Source organism: Condylura cristata, unplaced genomic scaffold, assembly GCF_000260355.1.
Source record: "Condylura cristata isolate star-nosed mole 26May11 unplaced genomic scaffold, ConCri1.0 scaffold00026, whole genome shotgun sequence".
Lineage (NCBI taxonomy): Eukaryota > Metazoa > Chordata > Mammalia > Eulipotyphla > Talpidae > Condylura > Condylura cristata.
Window position 1 is genome coordinate 14,635,909 of NW_004567127.1, and position 18,463 is coordinate 14,654,371.

The window sequence follows — 18,463 nt, forward strand, 5'->3', positions numbered from 1 at the left end:
TGTGGCCACCTCTGGGGCAGGCGGGAATCGAACTCATGTGGAAGCGGCTTTAGATTCTCCGTGCTGTGCTTTAACCCGCTGCGCCACCAGGGAGGGCCGGATGACCTTTCTTACTTATGCTTGAGAACTCAGAAGCAGAACTTTATTGTTCTGAGACCCAACTTGTGTATAAATTGTGTGTGAAAAAAAGAAAAAGGGAGGAAGATATGTGAAAGGGAAGCAGGGAAGGGAGAGGATGGGAAATAGGGAGGGTAGAAGTACTGGTTATGGAATTAGAAATAGCCTATCTCAAAAACTGGCTTTGACTTCATTCGAGTTGCAGGTTTCTGTAGTGTAGTGTTGACATTTGCCTGACAAACTTAGTAAAATCTGTTATCATTTCTTTGATTTTCTTCTGGGAGTCCACATACATTTCCTGGCTCTGTTAACTACTTACGAAAATTCAGTATGACATCTGTGAGGACAGCAGGCTAACTGTGCTTTGACGCTTTCCATACAACATCGGAAATGGCCATTTAAATAGCAGCAAAGAAGCAAACAGAATCCAGAGAACTGAGGCTGATTGGAATCTTAAATTATGTGTTTTCAGAGGTGGATACTTGATTCATCAGATAGAAGGATTTTGCTGAATTAGGCACATTAGGTTTATAGACCCCAGAAACACAGGGCATTGTTTCATTGAAGGATTCATAAAATCTATTGATAGCAGCCTGGCCAGATAAGTAGTTTCCTGCTTGGGCCTGTTCACAAGGCGCTCCTGTTTGTCATTTGGTTGCATCCTGTGACTAAGCTACGCAATAAAATGTTGAAACTCAATGTGCTTTAATTACAAAATGACCACACCCGTGAAAGATGTAAAGTCTGATTTTAAAAATGGAGGTTTATTTCTGGTTATGATCTCATGTTCTGTCGAAACAGAATGAAACAAAACCCAAAACACACTCAAACAACATTGGATTCATTGCACTGCGCTTTTAAATACACACATCCTTGACCAGGCTGACGGTGTCTGCTCTGCGCCCTGGGGAAAGGCTGCCCTTTTCATTGATTTCACAAGGGACTTCCTAGCTGGATCTGCTCCCTAGGGATGTTAAGCAAGACTGTATTCAGGGCCAAATTGTCAACGCTGAGCTCTCAAGGTTACCCAAGAAAATGAGGAAATTCAAGAAGAAAGGGTAAAAGTAAGAAAACCAAATTTCCACGTTCCATCTTTGTCAGGTAGTATTCATCTCATAGGCAAACATTACTTGCTGTTGGCCTCTTCAATGGTTATTTGGGTATTAGTAGAATTACTAGTGTTTTCCACTCTGAATAATCTTGACTACTGAAATTTGAGTGCCATTAGAATATTTTAATACAAAATCATTGAAATGAAATTAAAATCATGTTACCTTCAAATGCTGATGCTTTAGTTTTTCTTCCTCTATTTTCAAACGTTTCTCTGAGATTTCTTCCTGTATTTTTCTTTTATCCTGAAATGAAAAAGTTCCAGAATAATTTATTTTTTTCAAATATGTTTTCCTGGGGTTGCTGTCATCAACGAATGACTGGCCAGGGATATGCTCTTGGCATTGTATGAAGTTGCGTTGGAAACTCATATTTCAAAGCAAAGGAGAGCAAAAAGAGATTTTCAAGGTCTTTTGCTGACAGAAAGTATAAAATATGCTTTTTCAAAGAGAACTTAAAAATATTTTAGCATCTTTCCCCCCTCCTCCCCAACTCCCCTTCTCAACAACTGGACGTGTCTTGTAAGATTGAACTACTAAGTGATACAGAGGAAAAACTGAATTTATTTAAGGAGGGAATTTTGAAACAGGCATGAGGAAACATTTTGAGAAGAGAGACTGTTTCTGGCATGAAGCTGAAGAATTACTGGGTAAAAGGTCTGTTTAGGTGGGAAAATAGCCTACAGAGCTTCAGGAACAACAGTCAGCCAGTATGTTAATGTATAACTTGCTATGGGAAGATGGAGCAAAAGAGGGTCACCTAACCCTTGTTAACACTAAAAGGGCTTTTAACTGGGGCTAAACTAATTTATAGAGAGACATGATATCTATCTCTAAGTTTAAATAAAATCACCTCAAAAACCCAAAATCTCAGCGCATAATGATTAATGCACAGTAGCAGTACTTTTTAGAAAATACCATATTTACATTATACAGACAGTGTGGGTTCCATTTCTGACTCTACCACTTACTGTGTCCTTAACTGTGGGGCGTCCTTGGTGGTGCAAGGGGTTACGTTGCTGTGCTATGAAGCTCTCCGCAGGCATTGCAGCACGAGTTATCCTCAGCCAAGGAGCTGACCCACATGGCACAGCAGACCTCTCCTGTCTCTCCCACTGCCCCCTTTAGAAGTTTATTTCAGTCCTGCCTGTTCTGCACCCCACTTTGTATCTGGTGAATCTTTTCACCCCCACTCACACCTCTAAACTATACTTCAGTTCTTGTATGAATAAATACATAAAACTTTAAAAAAAATTCTTAACTGCCTGTGTCTCAATGACCTACCTCATTTGTAAAATGGGGATAAAAAGGGTATCTACGTCATAAGGTATAAAGTTAAATGAGTTAGTTTATATAAAAAGTTCATAGAAATGTGTTTAACATGTAGTGCTCTTATTTTTTTTTAACAAAGCAAACATATAACCTGTTAATCATGCAGAAAGCAATACACTAATTCCGATGATACTTTCATTTGTGAAAAGCTTTAGTGACTCTTTGTTTGGAACTCATTTTATAAACTCTACAAAAAGCCTCTCTTTGTGGTGACATTGCCCTCCATCTTATTTGTAAGAGTTGGCTTTATATCTGCTTTCAAAATTGAAAACTCCCAAAGGTGGGGGACAATGGAGATAGCTAAAAGAACTTGAATCAGGCACAGAAGGTAATTTAGAAGGAAGACTTCCAAAAATATTTGGCAGCATTATTGAAATAAGTACATGGTTTCCTGATGTGACCTCCTTTGAAGATAACAACTCCTGTTTGATGTGTAAGTTCAGGTACATTTGTTGAGTAAAAACAACACGTTGCTCTTCAGCTCTGTGTCATGTCTCCCTTGGGTAAAAGAAGACATGACTTCATCCATATTATTTTTTAAATTTCATAAGGTATTGAAAAAAAAAATAGCCCAGCAGCAAGCATGGGTCTTCAAAATCACTTTTCTTTGGATGACATTTGCTGATTAGGAACAAAAACTGTGAAAACTGCGCCCTCCTTGCAGGCTTAACAAGTTTTATCACAACACTATGAAGCTATTCACAGCCACTGCAGCCTGAATTCATTCCAAGAAAGGGAGGTGACCCACATGGTGCAGCAGACCTCTCCTGCCTCTCTTGACCCTCCGCTGCTCCCCTCAGTAGTGCATTTCAGCAGATCTGCCTGTTCGGCTCCCCACTCTGTCTCTGGTGAATCCTCTTACCACCCCTGCACCACTGCCTGTACCCCAGCTCTTGTATGCATAAATAAATAAATCTTTGAAAAAGCAAACACTGAAAACCTATGTAAGCTAATTCTCCATAATATCTACAGGCTGTTACTGAGCAAATATTAGTAATATTTTAAATTTATTGTGTTAAACACTTTGGTAAATATTTTCCAGGTACTCTTTTCACCTAATAGTCATAATAACAAAGAGATATCATACTATTTTGCTTAGTAGTCATAATAACAAAGAGATATAGTAAAAGTTTTATTTTACAGAAGAGGAAAAGGGAATTTAGGGAGCTTAACTGGCTAATCCAGGTTCTTGCAACTAATAAGTGGCAGAACCAGGAATTGAACCTCAGGCAATCTGAGTTCAGCCTCCACACCATAGACAATTTACTTTACCATTTCCCTGACTGGGAAATTAGTCCAACTTTTCACAGTTTCCCTCATTGTCCTCTCTATCATGAATACTATGGCCTGGAGGCAAAACCCACACAGCCAGCAACCGGAGCAGGCCTTGTGATAGAGTCCATCTTTGCTCTCCCACCCGCTGTGTGTAGCCGGCTGCCTCTTCTCCATGGACAGCCTTCCAATGAGGACATTGTGCATGGGTGTCAGGGATGCTAAAGCCAGCAACGAGTCCCCACCCTGCAGACAGCCTGTTTGAACTGGCTTCATCTTGGGGTTAGTAATAAGGTAAAGCCATGGGCAGAGACAGGCATCTGAAGTGTTTTGGCAACAAGAAGCTTATAGACGGTTGCTAAAGAATACCAGTATTTTGCTTGTCAGCAGTAGAGAGATGCCTTTCTCATATCGGCCTAGGTAGTTAAGAAGGTAATTTTGTAATGGCGGAGGGTTGATATTAAGATAGGAGTGCATTTTCCTCATAAGATATTTATCAACAGTAAGTAATCCTTTTGTCAAATTTCATAGATCTATGAGCATGACCGAAGAATAATATGGTAATAATTTCACTTCTTTATGACAGAATAAACTTTTTTTTTTTTAAGATTATTTATGCATACAGAACTGGGGTACAGGCCAGAGGTGCAGGGCAGTGAGAGGCTTCACCAGAGACAGAGTGGGGAGCAGAACAGGCCGACTGATGAAGTACACTGCTGAGGGGAGCAGCGGGCGGGTCAGGAGAGGTCTGCGGCGCCATGTGGAGCACAGCACCTCTGTGGCAGGCGGGGTGGAACTCATACTGAAGTGACGTTAGCTTCTTAAATGACTTTCACTCCCTGCACCACCAGAATAAACTTTTAAGTCAACCTTAAATTGTGTGCCAGGCTTTATTATCAGTGTACAAGAAACTGCTTAGCCACTTCATTCCTTCCAAGTTAGTTTGACCAAATGGATCTGATAGGCCATCTTTCCAAAATTTCCTCAGAAGCTTAATCATCTCTATGGACACCTGTTATCATTTCACATATCTGCTATTAGTTAGTCTTAGCCACAATGCATAACTTATATTGCTGTTTACTTCTTCAGTGTACAGCAAATAAAACAACTGTTTTATTTCAGTGAACAGTTGCCTAGATTTTTAGCCTATTTGGAATATTTTAACAGCTTACATCCATCCACAAATTCCAATTCTGTGGAAGACTATCTCCTAATTATTTTGAAAAAAATTATTTACCTGTGTAGCAATGAACTATTGTGACTATGATACAATCATTAATTTTGCAGTTACATACTTGATAAAAGTAGACACAATACTTAGGAGTGTGAGTATTCTAGAGATATTATTAATAATCAGCTAATATTCTAACATGCCTGAATCTGTCAAGAAGGCAGGATTGAGCCTTCGCTATTTAATATTAATTTATCTAATATTTAGGTACTATGTACAAATGCTACATTGGACATGATGTTAGGAGTTACACAATGTTTAAAAATTATTCAAAAGTAGATACATTTATGAAGGAGTTTACATTCTCATAAAGAAAATCACTTGTAACTAGAAACTGAAATAAAGTGCTAAATGTTATTGTAAAGGCACAAATGATGTAGTATGAGAGTTGAAGGGAGACTCGGAGAGATCTAGTTGATATGGTTGGGAGAGGCTTTTTAGTTTTGTTGACTCCATCCATCTATCAAACATCTATTACCTCTATTTAAGGAGAGGCTTTGAAGTGGCATCTTATAGAATATTTTGAATAGTTGCTTGGGAACTGGGAGTAGGAAGAAAGGACATTCAAGTCAAAGACAGAGTGTAAACAAATTCTGGATATAGAAAATTGGGACATTATTTGGATCAGTAAGTCTAGAGTCTAAGTTGCAATATAAGAAATAGTGGAAAATAAGATAAGAGGATGAGGATAGATCCTCAGTAAGAATGTTGAGTGGCAGAACACTGGGTTTGGAATTCATGTGTGCAGTGAAATAGGGAACAATGAAAGATTTTCAGCAAAAAGGAATGATAGCGTTAAAAACGTGTTTTAAGAAGTTTAATGTAGCTTCATTGTCTGGCAGAGACTGAAGGAGGAGAGCTGGGGGAAATTAGAGTAGAATTCATACAGGAGACCTAGACAGTTGGATTAAGAAGTAGTAATGGGTATGTATGTCACAGATACCAGGGAGTTAAAATTGGCAGTGCTCGGCAACTGATGACATAGGGATGCAGAGAGAAAAGAGACCAGTGGGAGTCCTCAGCTCTTTACTGAGAGGAAAGCAGAATCCCTCACAGAAACAGGAAATTCAGGAGAAGCAAGGATGCATTTGGGAGGGAAGATAGTGGATTCCTACCAAGTTTGAGCTGTCTTTGGAAAACCAGGTGGAGTTATCTTCTAGGCAGCTGAAGTGCTGGATGGTGGGAGATCAGAGGAGGAGAGCGAGAGGAGGAGAGCGAGAGACAGAGAGTTTGGAGTTTTGGAAGGGACAGCTGATGCCAGGAGACAACATCAGAGTACCTGAGGAAAGAGTTTTTTGAAAAGAAAAAGGATACTAAGGGCAGATCACTTAAAGAGTATAGGAGGAGGGGAATTAGATGGAAGTTGATTTTAGAATCAATCAGATATTTACAAAGAACCTAGTGAGTTAGGTCGAGTCAGTTAGTCAAATGTTTTCAAATTTATTTTCCTAGAAACTGAGTATCTAGGGCCCTCCCTGGTGGCACAGTAGGTTGGAGCACAGCACTGCAAAGCTGGTAGGGCCGTTTTAGTGCGAGTTCGATTCCCGCCCTGGAGGTGACCGCTCCTGACCTGCCCGCTGCTCCCCTCAGCAGTGTACTTTGTTGATCTGCCTGTTCTGCTCCCCACTCTGTCTCTGGTGAATCCTCTCACTGCCACTGTATCCCACCCAGTTCTGTAGAATAAATAAAAATCTTCTAAGAAAAAAAAACCCCTGAGTATCTTATAACCTCATGAGTAGCTTTGCTGAGATTGTTGTTTTGAGTCTAAAAGGACAATAATAGAACTTCTTATTTGAATTTACGTATTGTCAATAATGCAGAGCTGCTTCATGATATGCAAATAATGGTAACCCTGAAAGAAAGAATGTGCTAATGTAACATAATATTCCTAGAAGACTCTTGGGTGCGGTTTGCTAGATTTCAAAGAAAGCATACTTTAAAAAAACTCCAGAAAAAAATTCCTTAAAAATTTCTTGAAAAAGTGATAAACCTTTCAAGAGGGAGGATAAGTTCTGAGACATGGGCAATTTACCAAAAAAACAAGATGCACATAAAAGATGATGTCAGTTTAGGTAAGAAGAATAGAGAACTATTATAAACAAAATGAAACCAAATGGCTTAATATCACTTGGAGCTTTCCAAAGAGTTCATGCAACCAAGAGTAAGGATAAAGAGGTATTCCCTTTAAAAACAGTGTATGTAAATGGCCTGAAAGACCTCTCCTGACCTACCCGCTGCTTCTCTCAGCAGTGTATTTCTATCTGCCTGTTCTGCTCCCCACTCTATTTCAGGTGAATCCTCTCACCCCTACCCCGCCCTCCCCCGCCCCCACACACACCTCTGGCCTATACTCCAGATCTTGTATGCATAAATAAATAATTCTTAAAGAAATAGTGTATCTAAAGTAAAAGGGTGGTGTGAAGATGTGAAGTATGTGAAGACAACCAAGGCCCCAAACCTATGTGTGTATAAGTAAGTACATATTTAAGTTGTGTTGAGAACAAAGAGATAAAGAAAAACTTTAATAACTGCTGGGGTACCTAATGTAATATTTATATGACAGAGACAAAGTAGAGCTATTCTACTCTTATTTGCTTCCAATTTTTGATTAAGGAGAATAGGCTTGATATCCAGGAAAGACTAGAATAAATATGTATAAAGGCACATGAAATGCCAAGAGGAAATAGAGCAGCCAAGACTGAGACATTCTAGACTTCCACTCTGAGAGGCTACCTGTCAGGAAGTGGAGAATTTTATAGGCGATCTTGGAATCTTGTGTGAACTGAAGGGTTCTCAGAAGGCTGAGCATGAAAACGCCTTTCTTTTAGAAGGAAAATGCAAATTATGACTATTGAAAGACTGGTGATTTTATTGGTTAATCTCTGGCAAAGTTGTAAAGTGAATTAGAAAACCTGTTGTATTTAGACAAGGAATGTGTAAAAGACAGCAATCAATTAAAATAAAACATTAAAACTATTTCTTTTGCTGAACTTTTCAAGGTCTATAGATGATGGAGATTATGATGGTCTTAACAATAAGAAACATTTTCCCAGCACTTTTGGTATGTCAGAATAACTTATATATCAATTTATTAAACTTTATCCAGATCTCTTGGATTCTATCTTTGTCTGCATCATTATTCCATAGGCTCTTTGTTAGTGAAATTCAGGTCAAGGGTAAGTGAGTTCTTGAATTTTCCTATACCCATTACCAAATTGTACATTGATTGGAATTGAATTAAACTTAAAATTAAATTACATTAAACTTGAACTTGGAAGCTTAAAAACATAGGTATAATAGCTTTTTAATCTAAATTTCACTGCAAGGAACCATGAGCCCTTGGACACAGATCTGATATTCTTTAGTTATACATGTGTTGTTATATAAATCCTGCAAGGATAGCTGTTCTCAGATGAAATATGGTGTTTGGGAGGTCTTGATCTTCCTGCTGTTGGAAGTGTTTCAGGAGAAGCTGGGTGAGCGTCCCTTTTTTTCATAACTAATTTTTAAAGTAGTTTTAATCTTTATGGTCATAAATATATTTTATTTAAAATTTATATATATATATATATATATACTTTGCTGAGGTGAAGCTGGTATACAAATATTGATTTAGGGGTATAGATTCTTACCGCTTCAAATATACTTTACTACCCAGCATCCCTTAAATGAGGTGTGTAAGAAGATGGGAATGTGGACAAGAATTCTTTAACATTCTCCAAGTTCTATAACTATTTCTGCATGCAGCTTTGAAATATTCAAATTCTTACATTAGCCATGGGGGTTGTGTGTGATACCACAAAAACTATGGAGTTCCTCACAGACCACAAGTTTTCTAAAAATGGCATTGCAGTCTTCACTTTCCAACTTCTCTTGGCAGGCTGGGAGGGGGAGAGGAGACTGCAAGGAGTTTGGGTGAGAAAATGTGGTTAAGTGAAGCAGAACCTCCAGAGGTTTTACTGTTGCACTTCACTTTATTCCTAAAGTGAACAGCAGAGGAAGTTTTGAATGGGGGCGAGGTTGTGGTTTTGGTTAGAGTTTATTGTGATGTTGTGGTCAGAGAATCTGACAAGGAGTGCAATGGATTCGAGCTCTACTGTTTAACTAGTTCCTTAGCTTTACTTTTTTCCACTTATAATGGGGGTGGTGATGGTAATGTCTGCTTCGGAAACAATTACAGGACTGATTGGTCAAATGAGACAGTGAATCAGAGCCTAAAACAAGAGGTGCTGTTATTATTTTTAATCTCAGAATTCTTTTGCTTAAGAGATGTCCTTTCTCGCCTACATTTCTTAGCACAGGTTGTTTCTGAAGCACTGCCGTTGATCATTTCGTATGTCACATCACCCTATGCCACTGATGAGCTACATACAGAAGTTTGACAGCTGATTTCTGTTTCTTTTCTCCTCAATAAATTTTTTCTTTCTCTAAACAAAAACAAACAAAACAAAACAAAAACTTGGTGGTTTAAGAGGGAGCCAGTTTCCATTTCCATCCAGAGCTTCAGAAGATAAACTGGATGTGTCTTAAATGGTTAAAGTGAATTCACTCCGCACTGATGTTTTATATACAAATGGTGAGTGCAACCTTCATTCAGACTGTTGCTATGGTACCTACGGAAAGTGACATCTCATAAGGTTCCTGGTGAGGGAACTTCTTGAGGCAGTAAATTTTCAGGGGGGACATATCACTAAATGACATCATTTCCATTTAAACAAATTAAAATAATCATATTTTAAAAGCAGCTAAGAAGTTTGCAACTGGAGATTAGGAGGAGACATCTTATTTCCGTTTAGCTCTGAATTATACTGCACTTTAGATTCCAGTTCGGTTCTTCCATGCTGATTGTTCCAGTCAGTTTTCTAAAGAAGCAGCTCTTCCTTTGACCATCCAATAATATCCAGAAAGTTCATGGGGTCAGAAAAGGGCTTGCTAAGTAGCATTATCATTCTGTAGCAGACTGGAAAAACCTTTCCCTGTTATCAGAAAGCAGTTTCCTTAATAAGCTATCATAATTATTATACCTCATCACATGGATTCCTTTGTGGGTGGGCTATTATGTTTGGCAAAGAAATGTGGCATTGCACATTTATTTGAAGAAACCTTTCCCTGTCTGGAAGAAACCTGTAATCTCAGCACAGCACTATGGAAAATTGTGTGGAGGCTTTATTGTTTGAAGATTCTGGCACAGGACTTCTTTATTTAGGAGATTCTCATATCTCCTTGTACCATCATTACATGAATGTCTTTGGATGCTCATGACAAATTGGAAGTTCTTCCTGTAACTTTGTCTTAACCACAGGTAGGCTGCTGGAACAATGGTGCATTATACATTTTTTATTTTAAGATTCCTTAGAATTTTAAATAATATAGTGATCCAAGTACATGTTATAAATGTACATGTAGTTAAACCCCAAACTGGCTGGCTATTGTCTTTAATGTCTCACTTGTATATAGGTAGAATAAGTAGAGGCAAAATGTACATGGCCAGTCTGGGAGATAGAAATGGGGCTGGCTATTTGGGCATGTGACCTGTGAGTTCACTCAATGCTTAGAAGGGCCCAGAATGTTATTTGATGCTTTGCTGTTACTATCTTGAAATTCTGCATACTTCCTGAGCAAAAGTACTCATGTTTTCAAGGTGTATTGGGCCTCAGAAAATCTGTAGCATGTCCTCCTTGAGGACTGTCTTAACTGTAAGAAGGTCCCAAGTATTGGGAAAAAAAAAAAAAGAAAAAGATGAAATGGGTACCCAATAATAGCTAATTTGTGCTAAAGGACTATCTTAAACCTGTGTGTGTTTTATGTTCTTGTTTTTAAGATGGATTTCTAGGGGGTGGATTTCTATTTTATGTGGAGAACTTTTTGCCTCCTAAATCCCTGTTTACAAGTCTAGAAAAATTCTTTAGAAGTGGAAAGAAACAGGGGGTGGGTCAGGGGAAATGTGAGAACTCCTTATTATTTTGCGTCACAAGCAGCTTTGGCTGGCAGATCTGGCTCTGTTGCTTAAATTCCACTGTCAGGACTTTATATGGCTGGTTTCCAAAAGGAGCCAGTCCCCGGCAGGTTCTTGTGATTATGGCTATTGCTTAGTTTTTGACGGAACTACCTCTTTCCCTTCTGTGCTCAGAAGTCACCCTATTTGGATCACTCCGCTACAAATTGCAACCCACTCACACTCTTCTCCTCATTCTGCAAATTCCTTCACTTCTTTCCACTTCACTAAAGCTTAGCAAATAGTAGGTGCTCAACAATGATGAATTAGAGAAAATGTGTTGTAATTCACATTTCTAATGGTTAAAAGTAAGCCTTGATGAGAATAAATATGTAACTTTATTCTTATCTTTCTTCTCCTAGTCTGGGTTTGTTCTCTTACAAATTAATTCTAGTTCCTAGAATTCTTCTATACTCCTAACCAGTTGAAGATTTAGGAATTTTCAGTCCAAGTAGTCCCATGTTATAGTAACAATGTTTTCTCTCCTTCTTTCCCCTCCCCCCTTCCTATTTTTCTTACTTTCTTGGTGGTAACATTGGTTTATAGCATTGTAGTTGACTCAGAGATCTAGGTGTATAGCAGTAACAGCATTTTCTGATGCTATGATAAAAGTGGAGATAAGACCATGTGTACTTGTGGAGGAAGATGTCAAGAGCACAAGAATATTATTAACCTTAAGGGGATTCTTCTATCTGGGCCTTCTCACCCTTCTGTAGAGGCAGCCATATTTACTTCCAGAAACTCTGCAGGGATCATTCTGTCCCTTAGCTCACTCTTTCTCAGAATGCTGGAGACATTGTTATTGTCAGTTTCAATATTTAGAGCAAATTTCAAACTACTAGTTTACTTCAGTGACTTTCCTTTTGTATAAAAATCAGCTTTTAGTTAAAATACATACTAAATTGAAAAGATCCTCGGAGACCTTTTAAACAATGTAATTTTTAATCAGCCCTAAGCAGTCCTGTTTCAAGTTATAGCAGAAAATCGAACTCTTGGCTAAGAGGTACTTTGATCATTAATTCAGTCAGGGGAGAGTTAGTATATGAGTGAAACAACCAAGGAAGAACATGGAATAAACAGTCAAGATAGGATCCCTACTTGTACCCTCCAAACTGAATTGCCTTCTTTTAAACCCTCTCTAGTGCAAACCCCCATAATTCTATTGTTATTCTCTCTAAGTCTCTGAGAGGACTTCAGACTAATCTAAAATTCAATATACGGATATGAGATATGAAAGACACCATTATATTACTTTAGTTTTCAATTTGTGAGGCCGACTGCCACATTCTATCTATTTATTCTGTTTAATTTTTTTTTTTTTTTGGAGGGACAAGAAGACTAGGACTTAGCTTGTCAAGTTAGAGGCCTATCTACTCGCTTTTTCAATTCTGTTCTGTGGCTATAGTGACTTTTTGGACACTTGAAACCAGGTGGAATAAATATAACAGTGGAGCCTTTTATTTTGTAGCTGGGAATTGAAGGAACAAATGTTAATATATAAATCAAATAAGACTTAGAATGTAAAAAGCTCCCCTTTCCTCTCCCATCCCCCAAAGTGAAGTTTCTGGATTGCTGTATTTGGTTAAATGGGAAATTAATTGTCTTATCTTTTTTCCCCCCTGAAGCTTAAAATTTTTTTTTCAGTGTAAGGGAATAGGAGGAAAATAGTTTAAATGAGATAATTGTCACTGAGTTTTAGTCGTGGTCAGAGATTTTATAAAACTTCAGTCCTTCAAAAAACGAAGTCATTCCTGCAAATTTGCTATATACTGTGTTTTCATTTTCCCAGAGGGAAGGGAGTAGCTGAGGTGGCTTCCTGGGTAAGGCAAGGGTGGAGAAAGCTGGCATTTCCCAGGGTGTCCAGGAGAGAGATGAGTGGATGTGTTGTTTCCATGGATACAACACTGCTCCATTTTCCCTCTGGACTATGACAGATGTGACTGGACTTAGCTGGTGAGGTGTAAGCTGGTGGAAAGTTGTCCCCATCAACTTTTTTCTTTCTGTTAACTTTTATATAAATATATTACTGCCAAAATGGATTTGCTAATAGTGGTTTTACTTTGAAGAATTACTTAATTCTTTCTAATGGGACATGTTCAGGCTAGTGAAATAATCTTATAAAAAAAACAATACTCTAGTGTGTTCAGGAACCTCACTGCTCCCTTTTCATCTTCTAAGGCATTCTTCTTGTTCTTTCTCTACTTGCCTATGACACCCTAAACAGGTTTAGTTTTCCTGGATAACTCTGCTATCACTTCTTAGGAGTATGTGCTGGCCCAGGACAAGTGACAAGGAACAGTAGGTTATAGAGCTTAAGTGAGAACCGGCTCTCATTCCACAAAGAATATGAGGAGCAAGGGGCCGCTTGTGTATTTCATGGGAGACAGGATTTAACTGAGTTAATGAGAAGGTAGCAGGGTCAGAAAAAGTGGAACTTGTGCCCACATAGTTCACACAGTCTGATAAAATAAACCTTTAGACAACAGCTGGACTACAAAAGGCCCACGCCAAAAACAACAGCGAGGACAGAGTTCCTGTCCCTTAAAGCAGGACAGCTGAAACCCTGTCTCAGTTTAACAACAAAAAAGAACAAAGCAAAACAAACAAGAACCCAAACCGAAGTTTTCCGAAGAAAGGAAATGTACTGAGTAGAGGTTAAATATTTCAGAAGCATTGTCTTTAACTGACTGAGAAAATATATTTCAACTTACTGAACTTTTTCTGCAAGGAACTGTGCACTATTGTATCCAATAATAAAAATCCTAAATTGGGGTTAGTGTTATTTATGCTATGGGGAATTTGAAGAGCAAAGAAAAATATCCTACATTTTGTATCAGTTTTTAAAAAGTACAGTTCATTTTAGTGTCAGAAAATACTGAGATATTGGAAGCTTGATTTCCAAAGTTTCTTTCTTGAAAAAAAAATTGTCATAAACTGGAGCTAAAGATAAATGATTTCTAGGTTATTGCCAAATAGAGGATTTTACAAAATTAAAACAAAAACAAAAACAAAACCCTCGATCATTTAAGGAAATTAATTCATTTCTTGCACTGACTCTTTCCCAAAACAACATAAAAATGCACTGTTTTCTTTCCCGGTATTAATGAAATATTTTCCAAATCCTTTGCATTGCATGCATTACATTCCTCTATCAGGATCTTATTCAGTTTGTGACTCTGTTGGAAATGGATACCATAGAATTAATCTTATATGTGCTTTTACCTACTTTTCTCTTATTTAGTGCCTAGTTTAAGTGCAACAACATTCATTTTCATTTTATTAGGTTTTCTGGAACATATCACCACACTATAAATAAAAAGTTTGAGGTCATTTGCATTATATTTTTCTCCCCCTTTAAAAAGATTTTAACTTTTATGTGTTTTAATTTTTAAAAAGTTTCCACATTGGGGATCTGTTTTCTGATCAGTTGTCTGTCAAACATTCATTTAAGGAAAAACTTCATTTTCGAGATATATAGAAGGTGAGTGACAGCCAACCAAATTAAAAGCTTCTCATTGCTGTTTCAAAACGTAGGCATCGTTTTTGTGAACATTTGCTCTGTACTCAGCTCCAAAGCCCGAGAGTTTACAGAGGGTCACAAGGGTTAAGAGAGCCACAGAGACATGTCCATAAGGATGACAGTTCTGTTTTTCCATTTGCGGGGGCTCATCGGCAGAGGCAGCCGGCACAGAGCCTGCCTTTCCCCTCAGCAAACCACCCCCCTCCCCCCACAAACCCCACTTAGAACTGTGTGCAGACTTACTGTGATGGCCTGAAGTCTTTCCTTCACCAGCTCGGCTTCTTCCATTCTAGAAGTCAAGGACAGGCAGACAGTGTAAGAAGTCCAAAGCTATCATAAAAGCCCGAGCCTCCTTGGGGAGAGAGCGGGGGTGACAGCGAACAGGCAGATAGAGAAAGCTGCTCTTGGCACTAGTGAGAAATGCAGAAACCCCCGACTCGACTCCACTTGCCAGGAGCGGAGCGTCTCTGAGCAGATGTACAGATCAGGCCAGACAGACACATGTAATGAGGGTGTGCTGGGGAGGCAGACACTGAGGCTGCTGGCACGAGTTGACTGACAAGTTTGAACGGCAGCGGCACAAACGCTTTTCCTTCAGGAGCTGCCAGCTCTTTGTTGTAATGTGCACAGTTAGCAAGGCACATTTTCTTATTAACTGTTCCTTCCCCAATACCTTCTTTTCCAGGAGAGGCACAGGGAGCCACGTGCTCAGTGGCGAACCAGACTCGGCTCCAGCACACACACACATCCCTGTGCGGGTCTTTGTGAATGTGTGTGCAAAGTTTACCTATACTCTGCTCCAGAGTTTACCAACACAGCCTTACCTTGACCAGATGCGGTCCCTTGCTTGCCTTTTCCCCTCTGATTGGCTTTAAATAATAATCATGATAAAAATTCTACAGTTACTTTAAAAGCTTAATATGGAAATAAGTTTGTGAATCAGACTCCTCTCCCTCCCCGCCCCCTCCCACTCTCCCCTGCCTGTTACAGACTTTGGAATCTTTAGGTCATGGAGAAATCAAAGGTGTTAATAAGACCCTATTAAGCCGCTGGCCCACCTGCAGTGTTCAGTGCGGGTTTTAGTGTCAAGTACCACGCCCTGTTATTTCTTGTCCAGGATTTCTATGGAATGGAGTTCTTTCTTGGACCTTGTTCAGAAATGACACCCTCGGTTTTCAGGAAGGTGCCCATTTTGACCTCCCCAGTTATGCAAGAGAAATGAGTGAGCCTTTGAAAGTGTGATGAGACATTCTGTAACTCACACATCTGACACTCCGTGGCTCTTCCCTTATTATTATTATTATTTTTTAAGATTTATTTATTTATTCATACAGAACTGGGGTACAGGCCGGAGATGCGGAAGGTGAGAGGATTCACCAGGGACAGAGTGGGGAGCAGAACAGGCAGATCAACGAAGTACACTGCTGAGGGGAGCAGCGGTAGGGTCAGGAGAGGTCTGCCGCGCCATGTGGATCTCCTCCAGGGCAGGTGGGGATCGAACTTAACCCGCTGTGCCACCAGGGAGGGCCCTCTTCCCTTATTCTTTAGAAAAAGGAAGGTAAGGTCATTGATCCTCTGAGGTCAAAGCAGAGGCTGGAAAACCCAAGTACTGGGCTCTGTTTTATTTCTTCTACTACTTCTTTAATTAAATTTTGCTATAGTAAACCCTAATTACCACTACCTCACTTTTATGCCCTTGTTGCTCTCAAGCATTTTCCTGTCAATATTCAGAGGTTAAAAGAGCAACTCAAACACTGAACATATGGTTAAGTTTCTTTTGCATCGCTGACATCAGTAATAATGACAGCTAATATTTGCTGAGAACCTTCTCTAGGCTTTACATCCTATTTATTTATAATGTGCTGATAGATGCAATTATTTTCCATGTTGACCCAGTTTTGTTGAGATATAGTTGATATACATCCCATTGTAAGCTTAAGGTGTATAACATAATTTGATATTCATATCTTGTGAAATAATTGCCATAGTCAGTTTCTTCAATATTCATCACATCATATACATAATATCCCTATTTTTAATTTTTATTTTTTTGGATTTATATATTGTTTTACCTCATTGTTGTTTTCAGGTGTGATCCCCTAGAATTCTCACTACCAAGTCACCCATGAAACGTCATCATGGTCTCCTGTGCTCTTTCCTTCCCTGTTTAGAATATCCCTATTTTTAAAATGAGAAAACTGACGTTCAGAGAATTAATTTTCCATATAGCTAACAAGGAGCAATGCCAAGAGTGGAACGTGGGCCCTGACTTTATTCTGACTTCATTCAGCAAGCACTGCCCAAGGAAACAGGGCAAATTGAGACACAGGCTGATGGCTAACTTAGTCTTTATGAGAACAAAGTGGACTCCCAGATTCCTTTCCATCTTCTTCCGAGAATACGTGCAGCTGTATGCAAACTCCTCACGTAGAACCCTGTGGAAATCCCCTATGGATAAATTTAGTGACCCTACTCAGAAAAGAGCTCTCCATATTGTCACTTGGAGCTATCCAATCTTAAAAGCCTAAGAGGCAGCCCCACCAGTTTCAAGACTAGAGAACAGAACAACGGGTCACATGTGCACCAAGTTTGGATGGTTGGATTTTTAAGCTTAAAAAAAAAAATCTATTAGGCCCTCCCTGGTGGCACAATGGGTTGGTTAAAGCACTCTGAAGCTCTCTGAAGCCACTGCAGCATGAGTTCGATCCCTGGCCAGGGGAGTGACCCACATGGCACAGCAGACCTCTTCTGACCTGCCCGCTAATATCCTCAGTAATGTCCTTTGTACTTAATATCCTCAGTAATGTACTTTAACCTGATTGTTTTGCTCCCTGCTCTGTCTCTGGTGAATCCTCTCACCCACCATACCTTTGGGCCTATACCCCAGTTCTGTAAGCATAAATAAATAAATCTTAAAAAAAAAAAAAAAAACCTGATTATGGGCCCTCCCTGGTGGCGCAGTGGGTTAAAGCACAGCACTAAGAAGCTAAAGCCACTGCAGCATGAGTTCAATTCCCGCCTGCCCCGGAGGTGACCATGTGGCGTGGCAGACCTCTTCTGACCCACCCGCTGCTCCCTTCAGCAGTGTACTTCATAAATATGCCTGTTCTGCTCCCCCGCTCTGTCTCTGGTGAATCCTCTCACCGCCCAGCACCTCTGGCCTGTACCCTAGTTCTGTATGTATAAATAAATAAATCTTAAAAAAAAAAAACAAAAAACCTGATTATCCCTTAAAAAAAAAAATCAAACCTTAAAACTTTTGATTTTGTTTATCTGCAGATCTGAGCAGAAATTAAAGACAACAGAGCAGTAGTGATAAATATCTCAATCAGAATCGCATATTTGCTGCCCAGAACAGATGGGCAGTCATCCAATTATTAGACTGGATCCTTTCCTAAAAACAATTTACCTCTCAAATTTCATTTCTGCAATGGGAAAATGTAAGGGCTTTCCAGTATAAGAGAGGACTAGATAAAATAGAAAGATCAGGAGTTTAGGAGGAAACAGAGTCATGACAAATGGTTGGTATCATCATGTTTTTTTTTTTTTTCCATTTATTTAGCTGATCATGCTAGTAATTGCTAACATTTTAAGCCTTTGCTATTCATTTATTCTGCACCTGTATATTAAGCACCTGTTATGTGTTGGCACTTTTCTAGGTGTATGAGATACATAGGTGAACAAAATTCTGGCTCTCCTGGCACTTATAATATAGGAGACAATAAAAGATACAAGCAGGTGGTGGGAATGCAAACTAGTACAACCACTATGGAAACTGTTTGGAGGTTCCTCAAATTGCTAAACATGGAGCTTCCCTACGACCCAGCAATCCCACTCCTAGGTATCTACCCAAAAGACACAAAAACACTGATTGAAAAAGATACTTG

General features: G+C 39.2%; 1 protein-coding gene across 2 annotated transcripts in view; it reads right to left on the reverse strand.

The window, feature by feature from the left end:
• Positions 1 to 15,428, reverse strand: part of PALMD (palmdelphin) — a 45,414-nt gene extending 29,986 nt beyond the window's left edge. The window contains exons 1-3 of one of the 2 annotated variants that reach the window (XM_012730163.1): positions 15,401 to 15,428; positions 14,820 to 14,865; positions 1,392 to 1,472 (exon numbers count right to left, since the gene is read on the reverse strand). In XM_012730163.1, the coding sequence (XP_012585617.1) occupies positions 1,392 to 1,472; positions 14,820 to 14,864 (126 nt within the window). In that variant the 5' untranslated portion in view covers position 14,865; positions 15,401 to 15,428. Of the gene's footprint in view, positions 1 to 1,391; positions 1,473 to 14,819; positions 15,253 to 15,400 lie in introns of those variants that run through there. The other variant, XR_001145842.1, reaches the window with a different exon arrangement.
• Between the last annotated feature and the right edge of the window lie 3,035 nt (positions 15,429 to 18,463).